The following is a 23,288-nucleotide window of genomic DNA, read 5'->3' as shown; positions in this document are numbered from 1 at the left end:
GCTTCCAACTTTGGCGCAAGTGCCCAGATGTTATTAAGGTGGACTTTACAAGATTGACTGCGTAGATTGTGCCTTTGTCATCTTTGGTGTCTAAATCAGTGCTATGATCCAGCCATTTCTATTCACTCTGAGCTTTTTTGCGGTGGTTTGATCCAAATGCTTCCTAGGCCACTCAGAGGGCAGTTAAGAATCAACCGTATTGCTGTGGGTCTGGAGTCACTTGTACGCCAGACTGGGTAAAATGGCAAATTTCCTTCCCTAAAGGTCATCAGTGAACCAGATAGATTTTTATGGCAATTGTTAGTTTCGCGATTGACATTACTGAATCCAGCTTTTCTTATGGATCGGATTTATTAGTTAATTGAACTTAACTTCCCCCGATATCAGGGTGGTATTTAGAATCATGCTTCTGAATCATTAACCTGAGATTCTGAATTATTAATCTAGTAACATTACAATTATGCTTTTCTGTAACCCTTTTCAGTCAAGTTCTTAGACTCTAATTCCTAATTTTGCCAATGTTTTGTTTGCTAAAATTTGAATTAGAAGAGATTATTGAAAAAAATTATTTAAAATAGCCAAGGATAAAATAAGCAAATTCCTTAAGGATGTTGGGAATTTAGTTTGTATGCAAATGGAATTGAATGCACTCTACTGATGTGACCCATTTCTGATTGCACCACGTTGGATTACAACCTACAGTGGATAGTATTATGACAATGGGTGACACCTCTGAAATACTATGAACTGTTTTGATTTGTATTTCCAGATGGCTGACATAGTCAAAACTACCTATGAAGATAGCTTAAGTGGTTGCTTAGAGAGCGAGAGAGAGAGACCAATGGAATTTAACAAATGTAACACTTGAAGGTGTCAAAGAGATTTCAAACAGACTGGACTGTGATCTTTAGTGGCTACAAAAATACCAAGGTGCTGATAGCGACCTTCTTAACCGAAAGATTTCTCTTGTGGATTATATCCAAAACTTCAAACACATTTTGTATTTTGTCCTTTGAAGAATAGATAAGGACACGGGGTGAAAAGGCAGTTTCAACTTTACTGGAATGTACCAGTGCGACTAAATGTTCTTGTCCACTTACCTGTGTTTGAGCGTTATTGGTGCAGGTGAAGACCCTGTCTAACTCCAGGTGCAGCAATCCAGTTAAAAGTGAAACAGGACAACAAAGGATTCATTCTGAATACTGGAATTCAATCAAGGTCAAAAGATTTTAGACGTACAGAATATCAACTAATCTGTAAAACTAAGGACTGTGAATCTGACTGTTCACCAACCAATCCCAGCGCTACCAGTAATTGCAACATTCAACTATCTGCTATTCATGGACAATTCAGAGATGATCCGTATAACCTTTTTTGACATTTACCTTTTTGGATTCGCTTCTTATGTCTAAGCTGTTTGTACGTGTGTTGCTTTTCTAATTCTCATTACATGTAATGAATAATCTCACCATTTTGTTATTTCAAGAAAGTCTGGTTAAATTTGCTCATTTTAAACTATAAGTTCCTTTGGATCTGGAAGAAAGATGCTTGCAAGGGAAGTAGTCCTTTTCAAAGTGACCTTGTAACCAATAAGAGGGTAGGTAAATTATGGAATGGAGCCAGTTTATCGCTCCTCACCCAGTGAGAATCTCACCGGAGGGCTGGTCGTAACTAACATTTCTTTTAATATAAATTCCTTCCACAGTCAAGCAATACTATAAAATGTAAAAAGAAAAATATGAGGTGATGCTAAATGTAGTTTCAAAATAAAAGGCAAAGCGAACATCAAAAGAATCAGCTACCATTAAGAGAAAGCATATTTTGTTTGGAGCAGAAGTCAATACCAACTCTGATCAATAATTTATGCCTTCTAATCCTAATTACCTCCAACCCTTCTGCCCAGACAATTCTCCCCTAGTCCTGAAAACCTCCCACACCTACTTTCCCAACTCACCTATGAAATCCCTGACTCTGATCCAACTGATGTTGGAAGATTCAACATTGTTAAGGAAGTGGGCATGGTCAGTGTTGGGGGCTGAGTGTTTTCTTGGATAAGCGTTGTGAACACTGTTGGTGGGTGAGGGAGTGTTTAAGGAAGGGTTAGCGCTGTCAATGGGTGAAGCTGTTCAGTGTCAGAGAGTGACAGCTCTAAATAAACCTAAAATAATTTGTTTTCTTCCAGTTTCAATGTGTCCAATGAAAGATTACTCAAGAGAGAATTGCAAATAATTTTATTTCAAAATGCCAGCCATGAGATAATTAGATTCTATTTCTGAAAATCGCCTTTTTCTACCATGAAACAGCTGTAAACAACACAACTAACACAAACTTTGGGGCATTTAATCTATTTATTTAACAGAATGTGGCAACTAGTGCTGTAAGAGCAGGTGTGGCTTCTACACAGACTCTGTCCATTGCTCCATGTGAGGATTCCTGTGCTGAGTTTCAAAGGATCCTGGAATAGAAGATTGGCCAAAAAATCAGAGGAAGATAAGTCAGCAATTGTTTGTCTGGTCACTGACTGAAAAAGGCGTTCTATTTCTCTCCAGCACTTTTAGGCCATGTTTTTCGATGTTCTCTGAATTCTTTGATTAGTTTCAATGCTATAATTCACAAGAGGCTGCCAAAACCTTCAAGAGGTAAAAACAAAACAGTAAATGTTGGGACTCTGGAATCAAAGCAATTAACCCAAACTGAAAGCACTGACCTGTCTTTCTTTTTTTCCAAACTATGAGAGACCTGTCATGACATTCCAGCATGTGATGTATTTACTCTAATCTCTTCTGTACATGCAACTTTCTAAACAAAAGGATTTTAAGTTTTCCTTAATGTTTTAGTTATTTTTAAGCTCAAATAATAATTAATTACTAATAATCATGACATGATCCAGAAATTGTTGTTCTTCATGCAACAACATGTGTTTTATTCCCTGGTCAGTCATCAGTATTGTAGATGATGCAGTTGAACATAACCAGCTTAACAGAGCACAAACAGAACTCTTAATGTATCCACAAGTAATCCTTTTGTTTTGTTACAGATATGTCCTAAATGAGCTTGTTCAAACTGAGAAGGATTATGTGAAAGACTTGGGTGTTGTAGTAGAGGTAAGATGAGTTGAATTTATTTGGTATAGAACTTAAATGAACATAATATTATTAACTGTAAAGGGTACTTACACTTGTTAAGAAGACCAACTGCATTGAACTAATTTGTTATCATACTGGGAATTATAGTGGTCAGAATTTTGCCCTTTGGATCATCATGCCAACATTGGGATCTTATGGATTGACAGCCATGTACTGAGTGGGAAACGTCACTCAGCAGGAAGTTCCCCAAATTTAGGCTGTTTCTTATTACATCCCATTCTCCCCTTCAATTCTCCAGTGCCTTAGTGATTGTTGCACTTGGCAAGATCAGTTAACTCAGCATATACCCAAAAAAAGAAGCTTTATTCTTCCTGATCCACATATCTCAGTATCATAGACACTTTGAGACTTTAGAGTGGTTTTATTGTGTCTCATTTTATTCTCTTAATGATTATAATTGTGCTTTGATGATTTTTTTTTGCCTTGCATTGATTGGTTAAATCCATTTAATTATTGCAGCTTAATGGTTTTCAACAGAGATTAAATTGTAAATTTGAACTGTGAGGCAATCTGGTTTATCCCATGCAGTCATGTTGCAACTAAGTATCGGGGCCCTCCAATACTTCCCATTGACTGGCATTTATTTAATCTCTAAAACGGAGAAGAAAAGATTTTAAAACAACCTTAGGAAAAGGATTACTGTGGGAGATTTCTCTCTAATTCCATGAGCAATCAAAACAAGTTTCAGTCAACCATGAAGCACATCTAGTCTATCAATTGTCTGCATTGTTATCAGCCTAAGACAGAAATGTGACTAACTCACTGTTGAATGCTTGCAGCAAATCTAAGCTATGTTTGCCATGTATCTTGTTGCAATAAGGGGGTTGATTTGCTCTGTGGGATGGACAGTTGGTTTGCAATTCAGTGTACTGCCAACAGTGTGGGTTCAGTTCCTGCTCCAGCTGACGTTATCTTCTCAACTTCACCCGTTACCTGAGGCGTGCTGGCCCTCAGGCTGAACCACCACCAACTGTCTCTCCATAATGAAAGAGCAGCCCTATGTTACAGATGGACTATGGCAACTTTATCATGTTTCAAAAGTTGAGAAACCTTAACAAAAATAGAATCATCTTGACACATAAATTTATTCTTTGTTTATGTAACATTATATATGTTTTATTTTGGATTAAATGAAGTATCTTCCAGTGAAAGTCTTCAAACACTTAGAAAGAAAATAAAAACAATTTGATGACTTGACAAATACTACAAGTTTAAAGTTTTGTTGACAACGGTTTCAGCACACTTTTGATGTTTTAGGGTTTCATGAAAACGATAGAAGAAAAAGGAGTTCCCAATGACATGAAAGGAAAAGAGAAGATAGTCTTTGGAAATATTCATCAGATTTATGACTGGCACAATAGGTGAGTAGTTAGCCAGCTTTGTTGTATTTTAGCTGAAAGAAAAGTCAGCACTTTAACATTAATGAATTTCATCAAATGCAATTGTAACAAGCATTTATTTATGTCCATGGTCTCATCTCAAACTCTTTTTTTTTCCTTTAACCTAACTTCAAAAGGACATTGGAAAGTTGGTGGAGTGGGCAGATAAGTGGAAGATGAAGCTCAATGCGGAGTAATGTGAGGTGATACACTTTGGTACAAAGATCATGGAAGGACAATATAAAATAAAGGATACTATTCTAAAGGGTGTGTAGGAGCAGACAGACCTGAATTAATACATACCTAAGTGATTAAATGTGGCAAGATAGAGGCAAGTGTTAATAAAGTATGAAGTATTCTAGTCTTCAAAAAGAGGGACATAGAGTTCAAGAGCAAGGAGGTTGTACTGAACTTATGTAGGACATTGGTTAGACATCAGCTGGAGGATTGTGTACAGTTCTGAGTGCCACATTGTTTCACCTATGTGAAAGAATTGCAACACTGCAGAAGAAGTTGCGAATGGTAGCTTTGATAAAATGGTAGTTTTGATAAAAGTTTGGAGAAGATGCAAATCTTTTCCTAGGAGACATGAAGGCCAAGAGGAGTGTTGATAGAAGTTTCCAAAATCTTGAGTGGTCTGGTCAGAGTAGATAGGGAGAAACGGTTCTTATTAATAAAAGGATTATGATCATAGCTTTAAAGTGTTTTGCACAAGCAACAGATGTGAAGTGAGAAAAAGCAAATAGTCAGGATCTGAATGCAGATTCAATTGAAGCATTGAAGGGGGAATTGGACGATTGTTTAAATGGAAACAACATGAAAAGTACGGGGAAAAGTCAGGAGATTGGTACTAAATTAAAATGCTCAGAGAACTGATGGGCTGAATGGTCTCCTTGTGCACCATGGCAATTCTATGACTCTGTGGTGTAAAATTTCCGAAAGAGTTCCAAAATTAGCATATATGGCAACCATGTATCTTAATCTCCCAGTTACAGGCCTAACTAAAAATTGTAACTGATGGCCTTAGATCCCCTCAGCACAACCAGTAAACTCTGTCCATCACTCACCCATGACAATTTTCAACTGCTGTCACCAGTTTTTCTGACATGAGACAGCTCTCAATGATGAAAACAGAAAGTACTGGAGAAATCCAGCATGTCTGGCAGCATCCGTGTAGAGAGAAACCAGTATGACTCTTCTTAAGAACTGAAAGGGGTTGGAAAATAGTGTTGACAAAGTAGGGAGGAGGAGCAAGTGGAACAGATGATGAGGATGCCCAGAGCAAAAGACAAAGGAAATGCTAGCGGTGGTAAAGGAGGAATCTAGATGTAAAATAGGTATAAATAATAGGTGTGAAGAAGAAAGAATGGGTGCCTTTTGCTGAGAGCGAAGCCAACAAGAAACTGCAGGAGGAAATGTGGGTGGGACTGTACTAAAAATGGACAAACAGCTCATACTCTGGAGTTCTGGAACTCAGTGTTGAGTCCTAGAGGCTGTAAAGTGCCTGAACAGAAAATGAGGTGCTATTTCCCCAGCTCGCATTGAGCTTCATTACAACACTGTAGCAGGTCCAGGGCAGAAATGTTAGCATGGGAGCAAGATGGTTGAATGAAATGGCAAGCAACTACAAGATTGGGGTCATTTTCATGGATAGCACAGAGGTGTTCAACAAAGCGGTCACCTAGCCTGCATTTGGTTTTGTCATTATAAGAGAAACTGCATTGTGAGCAGTGAATACCGTAAGTTAGATTCAAAAAAATACAATTGAAATGCTGCTTCACCTGGAAGGTGTATTATCGGCTTGGGCCAGTGAGGGAGAATAAGGTGAATGGGCAAGTGTTATACCTTTGTAATTGCATGGCATGATGCCATGATGGAGTGAGGAAACTTTAGGAATGATGGAGGAGTGGACCAGGGTCTAATGGAGGGAAGGAGAAGATGTTTGTGCTGGCAGTATCCTTCTAAAAATGGCAGAAATAGTGGAGGCTGATGCTTTGAAACCAGAGATTGTGGCAAAGAAAGTAAGGACAAGGGGAACACTATCGTTGTTCTGGGAAGGAACAGAAAGGGTGAGGGCAGAAGTGTGGGAGGTCAGTTGGGCACAGTTGAGGGGCCTCGTCAATCACAGTGGAGAAGGATTCCTTGAGTGACGAAAAGGAGGTCTTGTTGGATGCACCCTGGTGAAAGGTGGCACCCTCTGAACAGAAGTCATTGGCAGAATGGAATGGAAACCTTACAGAAGCAAAGTGGGAGGAGGTGCGGTCGAGATAATTCTGGGAGTCAGTGGGCTTGGAATGGATATCGTGGCTAATGTAGCCCCAGAAATGGAAACATTAAAGTCAAGGAATGAAAGGGAAAAGTCAGAGATGAATCAGATGAAGGTGAGAGAAGGATAGAAATTGAAAGCAACTGATGAATTTTTCAATTCCCAACGAAGGCAGGAAGCAGCACTACAGATATCATTGAATATATTAGAGAAAATGTTGTGAATGAGGGCCCAAGAAGGACTGGAACAAGAAATATTCCATACACACTACAAAGGGGTAGATATAGCTGACACTCTTGCATATACCCATAGCCGCACCATTGACTTCGAGAAAGTGAGACAAGTTACAGGAGAAGGCATTCAAAGTGAGAACGAGCTCAGGCGGGTGCAGCCTCTTTTCAAAGAAGCAGCAGAGACACTTCAGACCATCTTGATAGTGGTGGCCATGTAAAGGGATTGCATATCTGTGGTTGAAGAAGAGACAGCTAGGGTCAGCAAAATTAAAATTGTGGGACCAACTGAAAATGTCAGAAAAATCATGAATGTAAGTGGGAATAGATTGAACATGGGTAAAATAGACACAAGAGATGAAGAAATAAGTTCAGTGGGGCAGAAACAGGCTGGAATGATGGGTCTGCCAGGGCAGTACTGTTTGTTGATTTTGGGAAGAAGGTAGAAGTGGGCTGTGGGGGTTTATGGGACAAGAAGTGAGAAGCTGTGGAGGGAAGATCTGCAGAAAGAGTTAACAGTTAACAATCATGTCCAATGATGCAGGAAAATCTTTGAAATGCACATCATATTCACTTCATTGACTACTTTTATTTTCTAGCTGTTAGCTGCATATATGTCTTCTCCTCTATCTCACCTCTATGGTTTGATGACATGTAATGTTCAGTGAGAATTGCACCATTTCCTTTTCATTCATTTATTCTATTCAGTCTTTACAAATTCTCCCTCGAACATCCTTGCACTCAATGCTATAATAAAGTCCTTTATTTGAAGCACTACCACATATCTTTCCTTTTATTTCACCTGCAAATGTAATATCCAGAAATATAAAGTTCTATGTTCCAGTCTTTATGTTGAATGTTTGTGTGTTCATATCCAGAACATAATACACTCACTGTTGAGATCAAAGAATCTGTTCTGTGTTGTTTATCTGTAGGAAGAGAAAACTCCTGATATTTGGAGGTAGCTTCCTGTTTTCCTGTTGTCCTATCTCTGACAATTTAATCTAAAGTAATATTCTAGATTATTATTTTTTATTCAATTTATTGTATTGCATATATTTAAAGGAATACCTCTCTGACAACCTTCCAGGCTTTAAAGAGCCAAGTCTTTGCTGTATTTTATCATCACACAGACATTGGACACAAGATGGGCAGGGTTGGGGGATTAGAATTTTTATTTGGATGAATGGGTGGGCACAGATGTGCGAGGTGAGTTTAAATGAAAACATGATGGGAAGCTGACTTTAACCTGCCGACTTTAATTCAGGTACGCAAGGGACTGGTGGCCATCCTGTTTCAACGACATGGATTGGCATTGTAAATATGTTAAAGAGGCTGGAAGCCTTTGAAATGCTCGTTTCTCCAGATCTGAGGAATCTTGGCAGCTAAATTGAGGCAAGTACAGCCTCGGGAAGAAGGTAATTGCCTTCACGGCATTTCTTAGGAATCTGGAGCAGCAGGAGTGTTTTCTCTCAAGCACCCATCGTCCCAATGTTGCTCCAGGGTCCAGGATCAGTCCCCCTTCAGAATCAGACCCTGGAGTTGGGGAACAGTCCTAATTTTCCCTGAGAACTCTTCTACCAGGTTCCCTATTGACTAGAACCCAAACTTTCTATCAGACTGATCTCTGAGTGAGAAATCTACATGTGGTGAACGATGTGTACTGTGAAGTTAAAACCAGGGTGGCTTGCTGGCTCAGTGCTAACCACTGAGCTGCCTCTCAGCACCAGGGGCCTGGGTTCAATCCTAGCCTCTGGCAACTGTCTGTGTGGAGTTTGCACGTTCTCCCCATGACTGCCTGGGTTTCTGCTGGATGCTCCGGTTTCCTCCCACAGTCCAAAAATGTGCAAATTAGGTGGATTGGCCATGCTAAATTACTCCTAGTGTTCAGGGATGTGTAGGTTAGGTCCTTTAGCCATGGGAGATGTGGTGTTACAGGGATAGGGTATGGGGGTGGTTCTGGGTGGGACGCTCTTCGGAGGGTTGGTGTGTACTCTTTGGGCTGAATGGCCTGTTTCCATGCTGTATGGATTCCATGTGAAAAAATTTGGACTTCTGAGTTTCGAGCACACTATCAGGCTTTGCTCTCCATTCTCTAAATGTTGTCATTTTAAAATGCCTCCTCAGGGATCAACTGTGAGGTGCTTTTCATTATAGAATCCAGTACTTGAATGTCAGTTTCCAAGTGTGGCCTGATTAGAAGACTCTATATTTAGATTATTAGCTTCTTCATCTTGTATTTTGCTGCTTTGACTCTGAAGTTCATTTTTACTGACTTTGTTGGTTCCTGCTATGCATGGTCAGACATTTTGAGAATTGCACCTATAGGATTCCTAGGTCTTATCTGACTATATTGTCAGCAATTTTCCCTTCCTAGGCAAAGTATTTTACACTTCCCTAGTTTAAATTTTGATCATGCATTGTTCTGTTGCTTCACATAATGTGTGCAATTCATTCTATAATTAGAGGACTTCTCCTCCATTTTTGTTACAGATTCAAATGTTAGAATAGTGCAACATAGAAGTCCATTTTGATTGTGCTTCCTTTTAGAAAGATTGTTCAAATAGTCCCACATTTTAGCTTTCCCCCATAGCCTTAATGAGTTTCCCCCTTCTAACATTAATCAAATTCATTAATCTCCTCCCATCGCCTTTCAGGCAATGCAATCAAAATCATAACTTATTGTGTGAATGTTTTTATTCTCATGCTGTGAGTTGGCATTAAGTTTCAGAATGTAAGTCACCGATACAAATTTGACACAGCAGTAATTGCAAAACTCGGCATTGGGCTATTATACTCAATGATTACCACACCCCTTTCTGTAGCCACTCTAACATTAACACTTTTGCAAAGACCTAAGGTTTCTTTCTTCAGGCAGTTACTTATCTACTCCAAGTTTTGGTCCTAATCCTTACTGTTTTGGGTTTGTTTAGTCTCTTTCCAATTGAAAGTTTGAGTCAACTTTGCTAAATGGTTCACTTACGTGATTTCATGCTGAACTATTCATAGAGTTTAAAGGAACTATGAATCCACTGAGACACAGTTATAGAGTGATTACTGTTCATATTTCTTTTCAGCTATTTCCTGGGAGAACTGGAAAAATCCCTGCAGGAACCAGAACGTTTGGCAGAGCTCTTCATCAAGCATGTAGGTTTTTACAGTGTCCTTTCAGGGCTTTAGTAAGAATAGAAACTTGACCCACTTTAGTTCCAAATTGGAGTATATTCTGTAATAAAACCTTTCCACATCCCCTGGTCACCTGGAAAAATATGTTATTTACCCTAAATGTTGCAAATTATTAAGAAGAATAAATATATGGGGGATTTACAATATGACAGTCCTGACTAAATTTCGAAAAGTTGATATTCTATTTCACAAAATTGTAGAATTTCCAAATCATGATGAGCATACAAATTGCTAACATTATTGTCAAGTTTCAGAGTTTCATTTAAGATATAGCATTATATCATCGCTATGTTCAATGTCCAAGATTATTATGGGACTAATGAGTTTAAGTGCAAAGTTTTAATAAGAAAAACAGCCCTAAACATATCTGATGAACAATGTGCTACCCATCACCCCTTCCTCTTATGTCCTTTTTTGGCCTGGAGCTATTTGCTTTAGATTATGCCTCTGGGAAATGCTTTTCTGCAGTCAGAAAAAAATAATGCTATTATTCAGTACCTTTAACATGGTAAAACATCCTTAGGTATTTCACAACAGCATTATCAAACAAAATGTGACACTGAGTGACTGAAGGGCATATTAGGCAAGTGTATGGTCATGGGGGTATGTTTTAAGATATGTCTTAAAGGAGTAAGAGAGGTAGACAGCTAGAGAGGTTTGGGGATGGAATTCTGGAGGTTTAGCAATTGAAGGCACTGCTGCAATTAGTGGAGAAATTAAAATCTGGAATGTGTAGGAAGCTAGAATTGCCAGCTCACATTGTATTGTCATTGCTCTTTGTGGTACATGGCTGTGTATAAAATGACTGCCATATTTCCTGCATTACAACACATGCGTGACTACACATCAAAATTATTCAGTTTGCTGTGGAGTAAGTTGGAATGTCCTGAGCTTGTGTGAAACACCATATAAAATACCTTCCTCTTTTTAAAAATAAGGGATATTACCAAAAAAAAGGGTGGGAAAGACCAGGGATGGATTTAAAAGCAAGCAATGGGTGAACGTGACACAGTCTGAGTATAGATACAGGCAGCAGAGTTCTGGATGACACTAAGTTTATGGAGGGCATAATGTGGGAGGCTAGCCACGCATATGTTGAAATAGTCAAGTCTAGAGGTAACAACTACATGAACGATGGATTTCGCTGTAGTTGAGCTGAAGCAAGAGGAGAGTCTGGCAGTGTTATGGATGTGGGATGAGGCAGTCTCTACAAGATGGTGTTGCTATGTGGTCAGAAGCTTTTTAGGGTCAAATATGACAGCCAGGCAATGTATAAATGCAGATTTCCATGAGTTGTTGAGTTGAATTCCCAAGGTGATTGTCAACGAATCATTAATAGGGAGGTGAGTATACAAACTTAGCCAGCTTTCCTTGTTAGCAGAACATTTGGAAGTCAGACGTTTTGCACGCAGTGATGTCTAGAATCACTTCGGAGATGTGTCGTTACTTTTATTATCCTTTTAACTAATTTAGCTAAAGTAGCACATTAGGCTCCTTCCTATACCTACAAACAATGGACAGGATTAGGCCAGTGGGCACTTTCAGCCATCTTCATTATTCAGTATGACTGCGGCTCATCTTCTACCCTCAATTCCACTTCCCTGCCCATTGTCCATATTCCTTGATTCCCTGCATGGGCAAAAATCAATTGATCTTAGTCTTGAAGGTATTCAACACTAAAATATCCACAATGCTCTTGGGTAGAGATTTTCAAAGATTCACAGCTCTCTGTATGAAGAAATATCTCTTTATCACAGTCCTATATGATTGTTTCCCCAAGCAGGGAGCACTACCTCTGTTTCCATTTCAGGCCCTTCATAATGTTTGAGACCAGAGATAGACTGTAATAGTTTACTTTAATGCTTAGGAAATTGTGCTATTAGAAGGAAAGAACCTGCTTTTATACAGCAGTTTTCTCATGCTGAGAATGTCCCAAAACACTTCACAGCCCATGAATTGATTTTGAACTGTAATTACTGTTACTTAGTAGATAATTGCAATGACCAATGTGCAGCAAGGTTCTTCAGTAAGCAATGAAATATGTGAGAATAAATGAATGGATGATCTCAATATTCTTCATTGGTTAGTGGCAGATGGAGGCCTTTGCGTATTCAAAGTTTGTTCACCTTGTTATTCATAGGCCTGTCTGATTTATAGAGTTTTCCTTTCACACTGTAAAATACAACAGGGAAAAGCTTTCTTCAAGTGATCGACCAATCTAAGGTCAATCGGGAAAAACTGGAAGGATCATTTTAGTTTGAATCTTTAGAAGATTACATCACTTGGATCAGCATTGATAGTTTATCTTCAGGTCAAGTTGAGAACAGGGATCCCAAATAATGCAATTTTAGCTCAGAAGCAGTGAGAGGCCTTTCTTGTCTATCTTTAACTATCAGGATTTCTCATATTTACTTTCAATATGAGTTTTGTATATGATGCCTGTATTAGCTCATTTCAGGTTATACATCATTATGTCCAGAGGTTCCTGAATTATTGACCATTATCAGTCAGTGGTAACATTTCAATCCAACACGGAATAAAGAAAATGATTTATTTTCTGTCAGAAACAACAAAGGCTGAGGGTCAAAGAGATGTGGTACCGCTAATAGCAGATTATCAGACAAAGTTTTCAAGGAAACAGTCCATAAGTGACAATACAAAGATAAATATCAACAGTTGCAGTGGAAGTATGTTAATTCTTTATATCCGTTGTAATAATCTAATCATTATGATTAGAAGAAACATTAATTAGTGTTAATATATCTCTGTAATAGCGGCTTATGTTTACTAAAGTGAAGACCTAAATTGTCATAATGTTATGGAGAAGAATTTTGTTAACATCATTGCAAATTCTGTACTTACAGGAGAGACGGTTAGGCATGTATGTGGTGTACTGCCAAAACAAGCCAAAATCTGAGTATATTGTGGCAGAGTATGATGGCTTCTTTGAGGTAAGTTTTTGGTTGCATTTGTATTGTCAGTGTTTTAAACATAGGAGCAGGCACTGGGAAACAGTTTTTCAGACAGGAGCCGTATCAGCATGGATTTGAATTTCCAATAATTTATGAAGCAGCTAAATTCATCAGTCATGAACTGAGGGTCATTGTCATTCGCCACAACGTCTGGGATGCAGTAATGTCAGAAGTGTGCTTCCAACCATCTCACCAATAGTTACTGAAGTCAGCTACCTACCTGACTGAAATCAGAATAATGGTCTGTGGTGACAAGATATTCAGCTGCTGTAAGGGTGAAGCCAACTACTTCCAACTTTATCCAAGGTCTCTTCCAGATGTCATGTACCATCAGTGTCTCTCTAGCTTGCTTACTTGTATTCACTCCAAGCACTGTGCTGACTGATGAGGCCCTTTGATTATATTGCTCAGATTTGGACAATATAGCACATCTGCCTTCCTCAGATTTGATGTAATTTCATTGTATTGTGTGGATGCACTTTATCACCTCTCCTTTTAACTCCTTTGGGATAATGACTTCATTTTCTTTCTACAATATGCCACCTTAGTCTGTCTATTCATTTCCAATAGTAAATTGGGCAAGAGATTTGCCAAATATTCAACAGCTTCTTTTAGATTTGTTGGTTGCTGCATCACTGCTACAGTTCTGACCTTTTTGTGATCCAAATCCTTTTGCTGTCAGTACCATGACTGTGACATAAGACATCTTGTTCAGCCTCAGGTTCACATGGTAAGCTTAGTAGTACCACTAGATTGTGATCATGGTCAGCAATGACTTTTTCAATTGTGTACCACATCCCTAGATAGAAGATCATCCTCTGCTGCTTCCATTCAAGGAAGAGCATGACTTCTTCATGGTGTCTGTGTTAATACTCTTCTGGAGCAGAGGAAATGCCGGATGGCATGTACTCCTATCTACATCTCCCAGACCAGTATCAAGAATGGAGTTACAAAGCTGCTGCCTTCACCCAGGTTCCACTTGCAGTAACCATTCTTCACTTCTAGGGTGGTGAGGATTTTTTACCTTTGCTAGTCTTGGCAAAGTTCCTTCAGTGGTTGGCATTGGGTAGTGTCATCTCTTCAAAGCATAATTGAGATACTTTGGATTGATGCATATTGTTACGACATGGATACAGACAACCAAATCAAATCAGCCTTCCTACCTCTGTATTCACAACACAGTAAAATTAAAATACTCAAAAACCTTCAAAATTAACCCTAATGGTTACTTACCAGACATTTTAAATAACAAATACCAGACTCTATGAATAAACAATTCTAGATTTTGGGTTTCTGGTTTAGACAGATGACTGAGCAATTTATTAACATTACATTAACTTCAGTAGAGCAAAATTAAGCAACAAAGTAATCTAAGTGATGTCTATGATTTAAGCCCAATAACCTTTGTTTTCAGCCCCAGTCACATAAAATTCATGCAGACAAACAGTTAAGAGATAAATAAAAGAAAGCAACAAAGCTGTCGAAATTACTTAAGTGGTTTTCACAATGCGTTGTTTGACAGGCAAGTATGATTATTTCTTTGTTGACTTTTTGAAGATGCTGATCGTTTCACTCTAAGGAAATCAGTGAAACTTCCAACTTAGTTTCTATTCTTTGCAATCCCAGTAGCTGATAAATAATAACTTAACCTTCCAAAGCTAGGAGGTTAGGCAGGGAACTTTCAAACTTTTATGCTGTAACATGAACAGCCAAGCTTCTTCTCACAAATGCAATCAAAAGGCAGTTCAAAACTTGGGTCCATACCTCTGTTTGACCATCTCCTTCCCTTCCAGACTTGCTTTCACCAGTTCTCAAGTACTGACCTTGTTAATGGCTAAACATCTGCTATCTGGTTAAACAGATTGCTTCTCTCTGGTGTTGAAGAGTCTGTGGAATCCTTTTGATCAAAAACCAACTTGCTATTAACTTCCATGCCTGGCCTCACAAACAAACAACAAATTGTTCTTTATTTTGTTTTTAGCACAAGCTGCTGCTCTCAGTTGAAAGGTCACCTTCACCACACTGTTCTCAGTCACAGCTCCAAAGCAAATTTAATAAAGGAATAAAATACAAATTGAAAATCAGGGAGTGTTCCAGCAATACTCTTATCTTTCCAGATTGTTTCACTGCTACTCTGCTGCTAAATCCATTCTGTAAGAGTTGGGACATTCTTGATTACTCCCTTTGTTTCCACCTCTTTTCAAGCTGGCTTTGAGAGCAACTGGAACTCTTCTAGGCAGATACTGAATTGGTTTTGTGGTGTCATTTTCTTTGCAATTATATTCTCCAGAAAGACACTGAAACACACAGTTGTACTCCTCCAGGATTAAATGTGAAAGCATTTTACATGGTGACTGCCTTAGTGTGACATTGCAAATCTCATTTGGCATGTTGAGCATTACCAGTCCAAGCTTTAGATTTTCTGTTGCTGAGATGAGTAGCTTTTGCTTGCTGGTTATAACCTGGAACTCCAGATCTTTATTCTTCTCGTTGCACTAGACTGTCAGAGGAATCTGTCCTTTTGGCACAAATATGGTGTTATCGTAGGGCCCAACCTTACCTTTTGAGGGCTTCATTTCAGGATGATCATGTTGATCCATTTCACACAGGGTGTGTGAGGAACACAATGTTGCATGCCATCCCAGTGTGTATCCAACACTTTGCATTGACTTGATGTCCTCTTTCTGCAGTCAATATTCCAACGGTTGCAAACCAATTATCACCAATTAACCTTACTGAACCACCTTGTTGTATGGTGTATATGTTGTCAAAGTCTTTTGCTATTGTCTCCAGTGACCACATATACCTGCTTGTTATACCTCTCTTTCGCCAAACCCATGTGTGCAATTTGATTCCATTTCTTTCAAAGAGAAAATTTCTGTTTTTACATGTAGGACATGCCTTTTATTTCTCCTTTGTGTGATATCCTCCATAGTATTTGATTCTGCCCTTAGCAACGTTCCTGTCCTTTCAGTCTTGAATGTCTATCTGCATAATGCAAGGCCTGGTTTGCCCTGCTATGAATGTGCTCTGATTGCTGATTTACAACCTCAATGCTTCTGCACATGTCATTCACTTGCCTGAGAGTAAGTTCCTTCCCTGTTAATAGACCTGCTGTCATGCAGAATCTCTTATGCTTAAGACAATCCTGTTTTAAAATAGGTCAATCTTTTAGTTGCACAAATTCACAAGATTCTGTGAGCTGTGTTAATACAGTCACAAATCGATCATTGGACTCTTTTACACCTTGGGCACTAATATTGAACATATATCATTCATAAATTAAGTTCACTTGGGGTTCAAAGCATGCCTTGTAGGTTTTCAAAATTTTTGCTGTCCCTTTTTTGTTGTTGAGAGAAGTTTAGAGTTGAATACACATTGCAACAGTCTCTCCTCAATTCATTGAGATAGCAAGAACTGCAGATGCTGGAGTCAGAGATAACACAGTGTGGAGCTGGACGAACACTGTAGGCCAGGCAGCATCAGAGGAACAGGAAAGCTGACGTTTCGGATCGGGACTCTTCTTCAGAAAAAAATTACAGCTGCTTTGGTTTGTTAATTAAATCTGTCACAACTTCCAAATTTTGTCATTGTAAGTGGAAAAATCGCCAGTTCTGCTTCGTATCACGTGACTGTACCATGTTAAGCAGCACATTTATTTACTAACCATTTTAAATTCATTAAAAAATTATTGGAAGGGGCAGAGAAGATAGTGATTAAATATATTGTTAAAGCTGTCACAGAATCAATACATGTATCATATTTCTACCTTATTTCACAGGAGATAAAACAGGAATTGGGTCAGAGGCTCAGCCTAAGTGACTTTCTTATAAAGCCTATACAGAGGATAACAAAGTATCAGCTACTTATCAAGGTGAGGACTTTGTTGATCTTTCTCTCTGTGTCTTCTTTACAGCTGTAACACCGTATTCTGCATTCTGTTCTGCAGCCTTAGTGCACTTTGTATAGTACGATCTGCCTGTATAGCAAGCAAAACAACGTTCTTCACTGTATCTAAGTACAAGTGACAACAATAAATCAAACTGAAACTCAAACTCAAGACACTTAAGCAAGAGCGAATTAAGTAACAAATTGCTTTCCCCATTCAGTTTCAGCATCCAACACTTTTGCTTTTCTTTTTAAGTAAAATGTATGTTAAAAGAACAAGGTTTGAAGTAGTAGTAATAACATACTGATTTGTATAGTAAATCTTAAAGATGTTTAGCTCAACATCTAACCATATTTTGTACCTCTTCTGTCCTGGGTATAATCCAATGACTGAAAGTGCCTTGACTATCAATCAGACTGTGGAGCTGGTCTCAGATGTGTGAGAGGAACTGAATCTCTCCAGAAAGACAAATAAAAGCAGCTTTGAGTACAGACTCAGGGAAAATCCAAAGGCAGTGACTAATTCTGAACAGTAGAGTAATTTGTTGAATTCTTTTCATTTTATCTATTCACTGATGCAGGACAAAAGTTTACAATTTCCCTCTCTCTCAAGAACAGATTAATTTGCCTAAAAATGACAGTGGATTTGGTAGTATAATAGGATTGTGGTTATGTTACAGAATGAGTTATCCAGAGGCCTGGACTAATAATTCAGACACATGAGTTTAAATCTCAGTACTACCAGTTTGGAATTTAAACACAGTTCATTAAATAAATCTAGGATAAAATGCTGTTCTCTGAACTGAATCACACATCTGGATTATCTCACACAAGTGCCAAGCAATTACCATCTCCAAAAAGAGAGAAGTGAACATTTCCCCTTGATATTTAATGGCATTACCATCTTTGAATCTCCGACTATCAATACCCTGTGTGTTACTATTAGCTAGAAACTGAACTGGACCGGCGTAAATACTGTGATTACAAGGGCAGCTCAGCAGCTCGCCAATCTGAGGCAAGTAAGTCACCTTGTGTCTCCTCAAAACCTGTCCACCATCCATAAGGCACAAGTCAGGAGTTTGTGATAGAATACTCTCCACTTGCTCAGATGCATGCAGCTCCAGGAATACTCAAGAAGCTCAACACCATCTAGGACCAAAGCAGCCCACTTGATTGACACCCCATCCAAAATGCTTTCCTCCCCAGTTATACCTACATCCCATGACCAAATAAAACAAAAAATTCACCTGTGTCCTTTCGGGAAGGGCATCACGCTATCCTTACTTGGTCTGGCCTCTATGTGACCTAGACCCACAGCAATGCGGTTAACTCCTAATTGTTCTCTGAAGTGGCCTAGTGAGCCAGTTGATATTTTGGTGGATAATAAATACTGGTTTTCACAATGATGCCGCTCTAGTGATTAGAATCGGGTTGATCTTGTTGATTATAAGGTCATTGCTTGAAGTTGTTAACCTGGGCCAATCAGGGAAGCTCTGACTGACCAATATAACCAGGAGACTAGAGCCTCCTCAGTTGAGGACTGACTCCGAGCTACAGAGGAATCAGTGTTGAGATTTTTGATGAGGTTGAGATGGCTGGCAGAGGCATGTGATTTTGGGATAACACTGAATAAGATGCTGAAGGGGCCGTTTGGTGTATGAGATTAATGATGCAACCATGGAGAAGCACCTACCAGCTGAAGCCCAACTGGACTTCAAACAGGAATTACAACAGTCGTTGTCATTAGAAAATTCGGCACGTGGAGCATGGGAGCTACAGGGCATCCCAATGGTAATGGATTCCCTCACCTCTCTGACTGAGCTTGGGGAACACCCATCATAGATAGGCAATCACAGAGCCTCACACAGGGCATACCCTGAGCAGAGGGACCGTAGGCCAGCTCACAGCAGAACCCCACAATAAAGGCGAGCCTCAGCTAAGTGGCTAAAAAGTTCTTCAGGCTCTGGGCTGGCAAGCCATTGTAGTTGCTGCTGGTATGCAGACGGGTCCTACAAGGCCTGACCTGAGTAAGAAAACTTGTAGACCGGTATCCAGGAGAGTGCACACCCGGGAAAGTCCCCCTACACATGCGTTGGAACAATTAAATTGCTTAGCAACGTCCAAATCAGAACCAATTAATATTAATGTTTGGTTAAATGGTCATTCAGTTCCCATGGAGGTTGATACTGGCGCAGCTGTATCTGTGGTTGCACAATCTGTCTTTAAAAAAGATTCACTTGGGACTCCAACCCTTAAGTTTGCATAAGACCTCAGCCAGACTGAGACCATACACTGGGGAATCACTGCAGATTAAGGGTACGACTTCTGATTTCCTATGAGAAGCAGTTGGTGCAGTTACCGTAATAAAAGGCTCTGGTCTAAGCCTTCTGGATGGATTTGGTTCAGAAAGATTCACCTGGATTTGCTCAACATTTTTCGATTAGAAAATGGCTTCCTCAGTGAAGTCCCAGTGAAATACCCAGGAGTATTTCAGGAAGGATTTAGGACTGTCAAAGGGGCCAAGGCCATTTCACATGTTGACCTGGAAGCAATTCCGTGATTTTACAAGACCCGCCCGGTGCCATTTTCCTTTCAGGCAAGAGTAAAGGTGGAATTGAGGAGGCTGCAGAGTGAAGGAATCATCAAACTAGTGCAGTTTGCAAAATGAGCGGCACTGGTCGTAATGATTGTGAAGCCTGATGCCTCAGTTTGCCTTTGTGGGGATTTTAAGCAAATGGTAAACTGCCTGTCACAGCAGGATAAATACTCAATCCCTCACAAAGAGGACTTGTACACAACGTTGGCGGAGGGGGATATCGTTTACGAAGTTTACATAAGCCACACCTACCTGCAATTGCGACTGGATGAGGAGTCCCAGAGGTACACCACAATTGATACCCATAAGGGTTTGTACCAATATACAAGACTGCCATTCGGGGTATCATCAGCCTGCGCCCTTTTCCAGCGGACCATGGAGAACATTTTACAAGGGCTACCCCAGGTGGCCATTTATCTGGATAATGTAGTAATAACAGGGAAGACCAATAAAGAGCACTCGGAGAACTTGGACATAGTGCTTAAACATTTCTCCCAGGCAGGCATGCACCTTAAATGGGAAAATGTGTGTTCCAGGTGCCCCAAGTGACGTACTCGGGTTACAGAGTCAACAAAACCAGGTTACACCTATTGGAGGATAAAGTGAGGGCGATCAAAGTACTCCCAGCTCCCATGTCTGTGCCGGAGCTTCCTTGGGTTAATGAATTATCATGGAAAATTCATACGTAACCTGGCCTCCACCCTTACACCTGCTGTTGAAAAGGGGTCAGCCTTGGAAATGGTCGTGTACCCAAGAAGTATCCTTTAGGGAAGTGAAAAAGCAGCTATTGTTATCTAAGGTGTTCGTCCACTACGATCCGAAGTGAGAGGTAGTGCTGACATGCAGTGCCTTTCCGTACGGTATCGGGGTAGTTTTGGCTCACCGGTGGCCCAATGGAGAGGAACACCTGATAGCATACACTTCCCAGACTTTGGCTGATGCCAAACACAAATATGCCCAGATAGAGAAGGAAGGTTTGGCAGTCATCTTTAGTGTGAGGAAGTTCCATCAGTACCTTTACGGATGGGAAGTTGTCATAGTAACAGATCACAAACCCCTGCCAGGGCCAGTGAAGGAGGACAATGCGATGCCGCCCATAGCTTCTGGTAGAATTCAGCTCCGGGCCCTTATTCTCAGCGCGTACAAGTTAGAACACCATCCAGGAGGCCAAGTGGCTGAAGCAGATACATTGAGCCACCTCCCACTGGCAGGTACTCCACCGGTGATGCCTCCCCTGGAAGAGCCCATTTTGGTTTCGAACTTCCTGGACACCCTCCAGTCACCACTGACAATATCTGACTGTGGACATAATAAGATCCTGTCCTAATGAAACTAAAATAGCAGGTGGTAATGGGAGAAACAGAGGGGCCATTGCAACCCGGATTGAAACCTGTCTGCAACTGGGAAGCAAGGCTGATTGTCCTGAGTAAAGGTCGCTGCCAGACACTGGCTGAACTCCACCTGGGCCATCCAAGAGTTTCCAAGACAAAGATGCTAGCAAGAAGCTGTGTCTGGTGGCCAAGGCTGGATGCTGACATTGCTGTGTTGATAAGCCAGTGCCCAGAGTGCGAACAAGGACAAAAATTGCCAACAACAGTGCCCCCACATTCATGGGAATGGCCAGGTAAATCCTGGACTCAGTTGCACATTGACGTTGCCGGTCCTTTCATTGGCTCGTTTTCCTGGTTATTGTGGACGCCCATTCAAACTGGTTGGACGTGTATAAAGTTCATTCGGCAAACTCAGCGATGATGATTGAGAAGCTGCAAACGTCGTTCATGATACACAGACTCCCATAAATATTAGTCACGTACAATGGGATGTCATTTACCAGCAGGGAATTTGAATATTTTCTAAAGTCAAATGGCATTTGGCACATAAGGACAGCTCTATACCATCCATCATCTAGTGGTATTGCGGAAAGATCAGTCCAAACGTTGAAGGCAGGCTTAAAGACGCAGCCTAGAGCGTCAATTGATACCAAACTATCCCGGTTCTTGTTCAATTATAGGACCACCCATACGCAACAACAGGAATAGCTCCAGCAGAGTTGCTGATGGGGAGAAGACACCACACCAGGTTTAATCTGATGTTCCTAGACCTGTTGCGGTGGCTGGGGGGGGTGAAAAAGCAGCAGGAACACCAATGCTGACCACATGCCTCCTCTAAGTGAGAGAGACAGTTTAAGTCAGGGGATGAAGTTTGGTGCCAGAACCATGGGAATGGCCCTGTCTGGGTATGAGGTGAGGATGACGTGAGGTCAGGTCCCGTGACTTACAAAGTCTGTGTAAGTGATACAGTCCTGAAAAAACACATGGATAACCTGAAAGCTGTTACCCCACAAACGGGGCAGGAACAAAACATACCTGGCCCCTCAGAACAACCAGAAAGTCCTTCAGAAACTGCAGGCTCTGCCCCTCTGTCTAGAATCTGAGATGGGTGCAGCCTCGATACCATTACCTCTGGAAGAAGAGGAGAAAATTCTCCCGAGGCGCTTCACATGCAAGAGGTGGGCTACGGCCTGGTATACTGCTCATGTCAGAGTCAAAATCCGATGGACTGGACTTGGAGCGAAAATGTCGCAGGACAGGCTACAAGCCAAAGACTAGGCCTACATCCACGGACTTGTCAGGGGAGGGAGGTCGAGTTTGGAACTAGGCTGACCTCATTGACTATGAGGTTGTTGATTGGCCCAGGTTAACAACACCAATCAGGAAAGCCCTGGCTGACCAATATAACCAGGAGACTAGAATCTCCTCAGTTGAGGTGACTGACTTTGAGCTGGCTGGCCACTGTGCACAAGGAAATAAAGGGTGACTTGGTGATGGGATACCAGCCTCTGTGCAGTTATTTCATCCACTGTCCTATTGGTTTTTTTTTATTTAAATGGTTCTTGAAGATATGAAGAAATTTTTATGTAATTTTGGGCAATTTTGTTATCGGGGATGCCAAAAACTCCCAATTGTAGTTCATTTACAATTGTAGTTCATTTTTAACAATGTATTCTAATACAATGACATTTGATCTTCAGATATCACAGTTAGTGCATCCTTCAAGCAGTAAAATACAAAACATAATCTCTCCAAATGTGTTACTTCTAGCTTATTTTAAAGGGTGCAGAATGTTTAGGTGACTCTTCATTACCTCCTTGATAATATGGGGCAGTTTTCCACTGCAGATTAGGTTTTTTTGTCTTAAAAATGAGCAAGTATTGATAATTAGGGATGACAGGAGAACTTCAGCTGCCCTATTGATAGTCATGATTTGACTAATGCATTTTTTGGGCTGTCTGCAAATGAAGCAAGCTCACTTTAAACAGATGGTAACCTGCTTAATGTTTACAGGACAATGGCAATTATTGGGTGCAAATGGGTGGAAAGTGCACCGTGCACATTCCAGCCTAATTGTATCTGATTTTGAGCAACATATCAGTGTCCTGTACAGGAATACCAACTTACTCCTGACAGAACTGTTCGGGAAATGGGGTTAAAATTGTTTCAGAGATAGTAGGAACTGCAGATGCTGGAGAATCTGAGATAACAAGGTGTAGAGCTAGATGAACACAGCAGGCCAAGCAGCATCAGAGGAGCAGGAAGGCTGACGTTTCGGGCCTAGACCCTTCTTC

At 40.4% G+C, this 23,288-nt stretch overlaps 1 protein-coding gene across 1 annotated transcript in view; it reads left to right on the top strand.

The window, feature by feature from the left end:
* Positions 1–23,288, top strand: part of kalrna (kalirin RhoGEF kinase a) — a 675,519-nt gene that overhangs the window by 595,630 nt on the left and 56,601 nt on the right. The window contains exons 39-43 of the mRNA XM_048598757.1: positions 3,038–3,104; positions 4,404–4,507; positions 10,099–10,168; positions 13,072–13,158; positions 16,961–17,053. Coding sequence (XP_048454714.1) covers positions 3,038–3,104; positions 4,404–4,507; positions 10,099–10,168; positions 13,072–13,158; positions 16,961–17,053 — 421 coding nt within the window. The remainder of the gene's footprint in view (positions 1–3,037; positions 3,105–4,403; positions 4,508–10,098; positions 10,169–13,071; positions 13,159–16,960; positions 17,054–23,288) is intronic.

Source organism: Rhincodon typus, chromosome 7 (assembly GCF_021869965.1).
Source record: "Rhincodon typus isolate 14 chromosome 7, sRhiTyp1.1, whole genome shotgun sequence".
In the NCBI taxonomy this organism is placed as follows: domain Eukaryota; kingdom Metazoa; phylum Chordata; class Chondrichthyes; order Orectolobiformes; family Rhincodontidae; genus Rhincodon; species Rhincodon typus.
The sequence above is the reverse complement of the archived record's forward strand: the minus strand, read 5'-3'. Positions and strand labels throughout refer to the sequence as shown.